We start from the raw sequence: 8,667 nt of genomic DNA on the forward strand, positions 1-8,667 counted from the left end.
GTTTAACATTTGACTCTTCTGGAAATTGCATTTAAAATATGTTTGCTTTTCTATGCCATTAGTTTTTGCTACACTGTACAGCTGAGCAAACTACAAACACCTGTGCATGGACTTATTTTACATAGTTTACATGCTGCATTTGTGTCTTTAAAGGCCAAAAGATCACAGGTTTGAAACTGAGACTGATTCTGCATTCCTGAGCAAGACCTTTAACCCCAGAATACTTCCTGTACCTCAATCATAGTGTTAGGCCACTGGTCTCTAATGAACTGGTAAATTGTGGACATCCCATTTCTCACTTTTAGACCATAAAGCGATATTTCTTTTCTGTTAATATCTTAGATTCATTTTCATAGCGAAATGAAAAAAAAAAATCTTTGGTGATCAAAAACTGATATATATATATATGTATAAAACTGTTTTTCTCACCCCTCGTGGGGTGGTATGTGTCATCCTCAAGCTCGGGTCATATATATATATATATATATATATATATATATATATATATATATATATATATATATATATATATATATATATATATATTCTGTATCCGGTAGGAGCTAAATGAAGGAGATCTTGCAAGATGATCGGCTTGGAAGAAGGTGCAACACCCCAAGTTGATTGGCTGGAGCTAAACGAGGGACATCGCAGATGGTTCAGGTGAAGCTGATAACAGTCTTCCAGATTAAATTTATGTTGAAGCTTGATTTATTCACTACACACAGAGTGATCTATTTGAAGATTTTTTTCTTTTTTTATGTAGATGGTTCTAACTTAGAAATAATGGAAGAAACTCAATTCGGTATCTTAAAAAATTTGAATATTGCCTTAACCCAATACAATAAAATGAGTTCTAGAATTGTTGGCCAACTGAAAATATAAACATGAAAAGTATAAGCATGCACAGAACTCATTATTCAGCTGGGGCTCCGTTTGCCTAAATGAATGTCAGTACAGTCATTCAGTTTCTGGCTCTGTTCATGTGTCACGAGAGCCCCTAGTTACTTGTTGAAGAAGGACTCAGAAAAGAAAGAAAAACACATTGCATTGCAACATTGGAAAATGTCTATGAGAGGTTTGAAAATAAAGCTCTAAAATTTTACAAAACAAATTGGGGGAGGATATAAATATGTGAAGAAAAATAAGTTAAGTAGAACTGTGAGTAAAAGTCTGGTAAACACTGCATACACAGTGAAAACTAAGATGGACTATCAACACAATAAAAAGATGTGTTTTATGTATTATTAACTAAATACAAGAAAATGGGCATCACATAAAGGTTGAAACGACAAAATACTTCAGATTTCTGTCTATCTCAACCAAGATAAACTATTCACCCTCAGACTCTAAACCTAGTTTACTTGGAAAGTGTAACAGCTGTGTGAAACACGATGCATCTGAACCAGTTTTTCTTCCCCATTGTTCCAATTTTTGCTGCATGAATGGAACTTTGGTTCATCAGCTGATCAACTTTTGATTAACCTTATAGACAGAATATTTTATTTAAGTTGTTTTAAATAAACAATTAAATGCAATTTATTGTGAATTTTGCAAAAACTTTCACTAAAGATTCTTATCTGGAGTGTGTATAAGGGTGAATGTGTGACAACCTGTTGAAGCATGCGTCATTGTTCTTTCCTCAGACGTCAGTGATTCAGAGCACACCTGCTCAGAACCACACCCACTAGAGAACAAGGGTTATTATGGCAATTTCAAATCAGCTGTTGTCTTAATACCGTCCTAAGGGCTGCTCACAATATGGACAGTTTTACTCGGCATTAAGGAGTATCACCCAGGGATGTATTTTTGTATTTATTTTGTGCTGGGATTGCTGTCTTTAAAAGGTATGTAAAGAAAGTTTGCACCTATTCAGGTAAATCAGTGAATATATTTCATTTTACTGGCAAAAGATAATCAGAAGGAATCAATGAACATTTGAGTTTTATAAAGGTAAAAATATGTTTTATATTTGAGTTTTTGGGGTTATTGCTTTTTGTGTTTCCGTATAAACGAGTAATGTGGAGGTATGACATGTTTTTTTCTTTTCTTTTCCGTCCATCCATCCATCCATGAGTCCATTTGGTGTAAAAGCTGGAGCATCCAAAAAACTGTGGTCCTTTGACTTTGGATTGCATGAGTGGGGTATTAGTCTGATAATAGAGCCTCAGGGGTGATTATGTACCATTTTTCTAACTTTTTAGATTAAATTGTTAAAATTAATATTTTCTGACAAGACTCTTTTTATTGTTTTATTATAATTAAGGATGTAAAAAAATTATATTATCAACATAATTTACTAACTGGTATAATGATTTGGGGAATAATTTCACAAGTTCTACAATCTGATCTACTTTTTTAAAAGCATTCAAGATAAAATTTTTAGCACTGCAGTTTACTTTAGTTTTTTTCCTTTGCCATTTGTAAGTAATACTAGTTTGTTCTCTGGTATGTGAGCTCAGAGATAATTATAGTGAATGTGTTAATGTATTGAAATGAAACAAAAGATAATAATTATTCACCTCACACCTTCAAGCCTTGTGGCGTGGCTGAGATTACACATACTGTAGGTGGGCTAAACTGTTTGTAGAGGAATATGTGCGGATTTCTTTTTGTGACCTCTCAAGGACAGTGTAAGGCCAATTTTAGTTAAATATAGTACATTTTGGTGACATAGAGGTACTTTTGGGGACCACTCGAATGTTCCCCTAAAGGAAAAAAAAATCTCTTAGGTTAGGTATATGTTGGCAATGGTTAAGGCTAAAGTAAGGGTCTGAGTTAGGTAACACAAATGAATGGAAGTCAGTAGAAATTCTCCATCAAACATGAAAATGTAACATCTATGTGTGTACTCTTGTTTTAAACACATTGTGGGGTTCAATTTCTGGAAAAATAGCATACTGTAGGGACCAACTGCTCCTTGTTGGTCTCAATGCCTTGAACACACAAGGGAAATTGTTGTTTTTGGATCAGGGATCACGCTTTGGACCAAGGTGTGAATTGAGTCTGATTAGAGTTAGGATTTGGTATCGACCTGTAATGGTTAGTCTTAGGTTTGCAGGATGGTCTTATGTAAAAAAAAAAAAAATATATTAACATAATGATTTAACACCTTTTAATTTTATATATCTACAGCACAAACAGAAAATGTTTTTTATCCCATTGTCATCTATTAAAGTTAGTCCACATGTACAAAGAATTAGCATCTTGAGTTTATAATAATAAATAAATATTTATATCCAATAAAAACTGCATACAATGGAGTTATGACTCCAGATGCAGACGGGATTAAACTAACAACTCTCTCTTTCAGCACTATCAGAAAAAACTGTAAATATTTGTAGAAAGTATATTTATACATGTATTTAATGGGTAGACACTCACCTACATCTGGCTTATATGAAAGCCACTTTATGGACAAAGTATATTTCCTGTCTCTATTTCTACAAGGGTCACAGAGAATGTGTTCCAGTTTCTCCGTAGTAACTTTCACCATCTTTAACTATGGTGAAATAGTTTATTTTTAATACTCATAATAATCTTAATGCAGGGAAAGCTAGAAAGTACTAAGTCTAAAATAGGACTAAAGTAAGACTTGGAAATGTCCCATGTAAATGTGTTTTAGGTCTTGCTGCATGGAAATGTAATGATCTCCCTGCTCATGCATGAGTTTGTTCTGGTTCCCCTGCCTTCCCCCCTCATTGTCAAATTATAATTGGTAGAGTAGGTTAACTTGTTATGCTAAATTTGCCTAAGTTAAGGTGCAGACCTGTGGTAAACTGATTATTTTTCCTCAGTGCATCTAACCCCAGTCTATGATAGCTGGTAAAGGGAACTGAGAACCTCGGCAAGTGGAGGCCTTGGGCAAACCCAGGATTTACATTTCATAAAGAATTAAATTAAGCTAACAACAATTACAGTTTCTGGAAAAGCATGGTCTTTTGCTGTTCAAAATGTTAAGAGAAATGAAATGTGCTGTTATTCCTGTTGGCTGTCAGTGCTGATAGTAGGAGGCATCCACCATAGAGTAACCTGAACAAACTGGACCTCTATTAACAAACCATGCAAATACAGTAATGGAAATCAAAGATGTTAGCAGAGACTATGGACAAATATTGAGAGGAAAAATAGAACCACACCTGGTTTTAGGATTAATGCTATTTTCCAAATTCAGTCCATTATTCCAAGTTAATTTGATTCCCTTGTTTAAATTCTGCAAAGGGTTTAGATGAGGTTTGTTCAGCAGAAACTTCTTGTATTCAGGCTGTTGCTGAACAATTATCAACCTCATCTCAAAGACATAAAAAAAACTTGACGTTCTTTTTTTTAGGAATTTATTTTTACCCTCTAAGTCAGTATACAGTCCATCCATCCATCCGTTTTATTCTCTATAGCACACAGAAATATGTTAACCTTACAAGCTCGGCCCTCCTGTAAACTTTAAAACATGACATGGTTGAACTCCCAAAGGAATTCTTTATTGCAAAATCCTGTTCTTATCTGTAGAGACACCTGCATAACTTGCAGGGAGGATTTTGCTTCTGCATATTTCAGTGACGCTGATGCATTTAGGTCACAAACATGGGATTTTCCCTCTCAGAAAGTGTAAATAAAGCAATTGTTTTTGAAGACATATTTCATTTATTTTATTCAATATTCTAGTTTGAAGCTCATAATATCAGGAATATTTTCTTTGTACTATTAGTTGGCTATCAACAATATTAAAAACTTTGGATCATTGCTAAAAAGACTTAACAGGTATGTTTATGTAGTCTTCATAAAGATTTGAAACTGGTTATAGTTTATTTTGGTAAAGTGTGGAGGATTTATTTTCTTTTTCCACTCCCAGTAGCCACTTGGAGAGGAACGTTTTCATTTTTTAGTGAGATAATCACACCCTGAAAAACCTGCTGATTTCCTGTCACACCTGCAAGTTATTGTTTTATAATTAGCTTGAAGGAGTTGTCAGAGTCATAGAGTTTATCTCTGTTAGGAGTGACGTCTGTGCAGAAAGTGGGTTGAGCTTAGGCTCACAAGCTGTAAAAGTACAAGATTGCGCAATCAGAGGAAGTACCTGTTGAGATTTTATTTCCTTTTCCAAATGCAAAGATCCTACAACTTGAGGCAACAAGGAGTCAGAGAGGTTTATATAGTTTTTTTCAAAAAGAGACTTTTTTCTTCTTCTTTGATTATCATGTATAGAAGTTGTTTACATTTTATTACACCAATGAAGCAAGATAGAGAATTGTTTTTTTTTTTTTAACACATACAGCTTCATAAACTCACATATTAATCAGATTCTCATCCTTATTCTTGTCACCCAGGTTTCCTTTGCAGATCCTAATCTTCAGCAGATCTTAGCCTTTGCTGGTGGGCATGCCATCCTGCCCTGCAGTTTAAAAACCCCTGCCAACGATGATGTGCCAACAGTGGAGTGGTCTAAGGAAGGGCTAAAGCCCAATGTGGTCTTCTTGTACCGCAATGGCTTTGAGACCTTTGAGATGAAGAATCCGGCCTTTGAGTTCCGGTCGAGCCTCTTTATGAGAGAGGTGAAGAACGGAAACGTCTCACTTAGGATTTCCAACCTAAAGCCATCAGATACTGGGATCTACAGATGTTTGATCATCCAAAGAAACGGAACCAGAGAGGCTACAGAAGTCCGGCTGATTGTTGGTATAACAGCTTGGGTTCAAATTCTTTTAAAGTTTGAGCTAAAGATACATTTTAATGTCAGTAATGATCAGAAATTTACATAAACAGCACATTTAATGTTTCTGTTTAAATTTACAGTTTTAAATAATAAAACACCAAAAGTATCATAATATTAACCATATTAATCACCCTTAACCATTAACTTCTCCCACTATAGCTGCAGTGTCTGACCCAAAGCTTTCAGTGAAATCTGATGAAAACCAGAGAGTGACGGTGGCCTGTGAGGCGCCCTGCTGGCTACCAGCCCCCCTGATGGCGATTGTGGATGAAAAAGAGAACAACATCACTGATTCTGTGGAGATACGAAGAGAAGAGACCACAGGATGTTACACAGTGAGGCAAACAGCCACAGTACGGAGCCATACAAACAGGTGACCGAACAGCTTTACTGTTCAAGCTAATTTCTTCTGGTATTTGATTGATTTAGGAAGCATTTAACTTAAACATCAGGATTTATATCAGTCAATCAACCAACTAATTGGTATACAGTACCTAACCACCTACTTGTTTGTAAAATGTGTTTAGCATGATTTACTTTTAACATTTAATAAGCAGTACAAAGTAAGTACTCTAAATACAGAGCTTCAGATTATTGTTACTTGTGAGGATCATGAAATAAAGACCAAATAAAGGATGAAATAGGAAACAAATCAGTACAAAAACCATTTATGTTTCTGAACACTCCAATACAAAGTGGTTTGTAAGCTTCTTGATTTATGTGAAAAATGGTCCATATGTGAAATCATCATCAGCTAATGCCAGTCTGCCTTCTGCTGACAAAAAACTAACTCCAGCTGAAAAAATTCAGGGAAATACATTTTGAATTTCTATAGCACCAATTCACAAGTCATCTGAAAGCTTATTACAGAAACAATTCAACCAGATCATACAATTAAGACTCATTAAAGGTTTTTATTCGAGACACTGACTTTACAGGATTTACTCCGTCTGGATGGGAATGTAGTGACTGCAGATATTTGGATGCATTTAATCATTGAATCTATAGCAATCACTCACAGTGAGCATGCATGCAACAACAATGGAGAGGCTTAGTGTGAGCAGTGTTGTGGATTTTACCACACGGTTATCAATATATTAAATAACTGGAAGTTATAGCTAATTATTAGGTTATTCATATCATAGGATAAAACTAATTAATGAATGTTAATTAAGTGATTATAACTGTAATCTGCTTATTCATAAGGACTCTTTGTCTTTTACATAAAGATGGACTCCTGGACCGGTTGTTTATGATCCAGTTACCTTAACTGATTTATGGCTATCAGCAGAGTTATTCATCTCTAACCAAAGAAATTGTCTCTGTTCATTCTAATATTAACAAAAGGAGGGTCGATCTGACCTGATTGATAAACGGTTCACTGTATAAAATACCACAAAAAAAACACAGGTTGAAATACAATGGTAACTGTATTAGCTAATATTCAAAGTTTTAAAGCAAAACTCGGGATCCACAGGGCAGAAACTGGTCACAATCAGGAAAACAAAACAAAATTCCGAATGCTAGAGTTGATCTCACCAAATTGTTTGAATAATGTGGCGCTGATGGAAGGCAAGCAAACTTACAGCAGAGGAACCAGGTGGAAATTATCGGCGCTAAGCAGCCGCTGGACCATTTAGACAGTTGAACAAGGAGCAAGCGAAAAAACCCAACCATCAGCGCCAAAAACATGAGAGCTGGAGAGAGTAGGTAAGTCCAGCTTGCCATAGGGCCAGTGTCGTGGAAACTGTTCTCCCTACGACTTAAAATTGAAGCTAAGTCTTATAAAAATTCAAAATTTCTCAAAAAGCTGTAGAAAAAGTCTTCAAACTATGATAAAAAATTAGGCAGAGGCAACTGAGTCCAGGTCCGGAGAATTTTATTTACAGAACACACAGGAGCTGTACACCGGTGAGCAACTGACTTACATGCAGAAAAGGGCCCCCTTTTATTCACTCCTGGGGCTTGGGGCTCTTTCATCTTGGTGGAAGACCCACCTTCAAACCATATTTTATATTTTTAATTGAAGCCTTTCTTTGATCTATCAAAGCTTTTTCTTCACAAGTCATAGTGACATTTCTTGTAGATCATGATGACATTTAGTGCAGTTAAATCAAAAACCCATCATAGTCTTAATCATCAATATGTCAAAACAATGTTTTCATCCAGTGTGACTTATGATCATAACATTACATCAAAAAAAGGTCAGCAGAAGTTTAAAATTCAAAGTCCCAGTAAAACATCCCTTTTTGTGCCACCAGTACCGCACCGCATGCTTTGGAGATGACAACTCAATATATTACAATTAGTTCAGCTTAGCTGTGCAACCCTGAACAACCCATTCTCGCGTCTGTCTTACAAACAGGTCTCATTTCTGCACCCTGGTTTTCAAAGGCCTCAAATGGCCTTGGACTCCCTTCAATGCTCCTGTTCTCCCGCTCATTCTTGGTGTGTTCCCACCCTGGTCTTATCTCTCAGACTTCAAGGCTGCGCTCCAAAGCTGCAGCTGCAGAGAGCCTTTACACAAACTGCTCTCTATCTCTCCACATTTGGTGGCGCACACTCTTTTGGACTCTGTGACCTGTATAACATAAATGTATTTAGTGTAAAACATTTATTCAATATGTAAAACATGTATCCAATATATTCTAATCATTGGTGCAGATTAATTTACTTCATCACCAGCAGTGAGGTAGCTTAGAGATAATGGTGCTAGCTGAACCCAACGTAGTAGCCTAACTCTTCAAACAAATGAAAAAGGGAATGACACAAACAATAACACACAGCATGATTCGTTCAGTCAGGCTCACTGAGCATTAGCATTCAGTTCAGAACCTTTATTTAAAAACAAAAAATCGGCAGATGAATCAGAAAGTTTCTTCCAGATAAAACACAAGTAAAATATCTGTTCTACTGCCTCTTGCCCAAGCAGAATATTTATTAAGCAACATAAAAGT

At 35.8% G+C, this 8,667-nt stretch overlaps 1 protein-coding gene across 2 annotated transcripts in view; it reads left to right on the top strand.

Annotated features, from left to right (window-relative positions):
* The first annotated feature begins 1,756 nt into the window (after nucleotides 1-1,756).
* The window catches only part of LOC107104146 (selection and upkeep of intraepithelial T-cells protein 7-like), a 12,107-nt gene continuing 5,196 nt past the window's right edge, over nucleotides 1,757-8,667 (top strand). Inside the window, exons 1-3 of one of the 2 annotated variants that reach the window (XM_015404075.1) lie at nucleotides 1,757-1,853; nucleotides 5,329-5,673; nucleotides 5,870-6,083. In XM_015404075.1, coding sequence (XP_015259561.1) covers nucleotides 1,802-1,853; nucleotides 5,329-5,673; nucleotides 5,870-6,083 — 611 coding nt within the window. In that variant the 5' untranslated portion in view covers nucleotides 1,757-1,801. Of the gene's footprint in view, nucleotides 1,854-2,068; nucleotides 2,174-5,324; nucleotides 5,674-5,869; nucleotides 6,084-8,667 lie in introns of those variants that run through there. The other variant, XM_015404076.1, reaches the window with a different exon arrangement.

This window comes from Cyprinodon variegatus, unplaced genomic scaffold (assembly GCF_000732505.1).
Source record: "Cyprinodon variegatus isolate N-32 unplaced genomic scaffold, C_variegatus-1.0 Scaffold1629, whole genome shotgun sequence".
In the NCBI taxonomy this organism is placed as follows: Eukaryota; Metazoa; Chordata; class Actinopteri; order Cyprinodontiformes; family Cyprinodontidae; genus Cyprinodon; species Cyprinodon variegatus.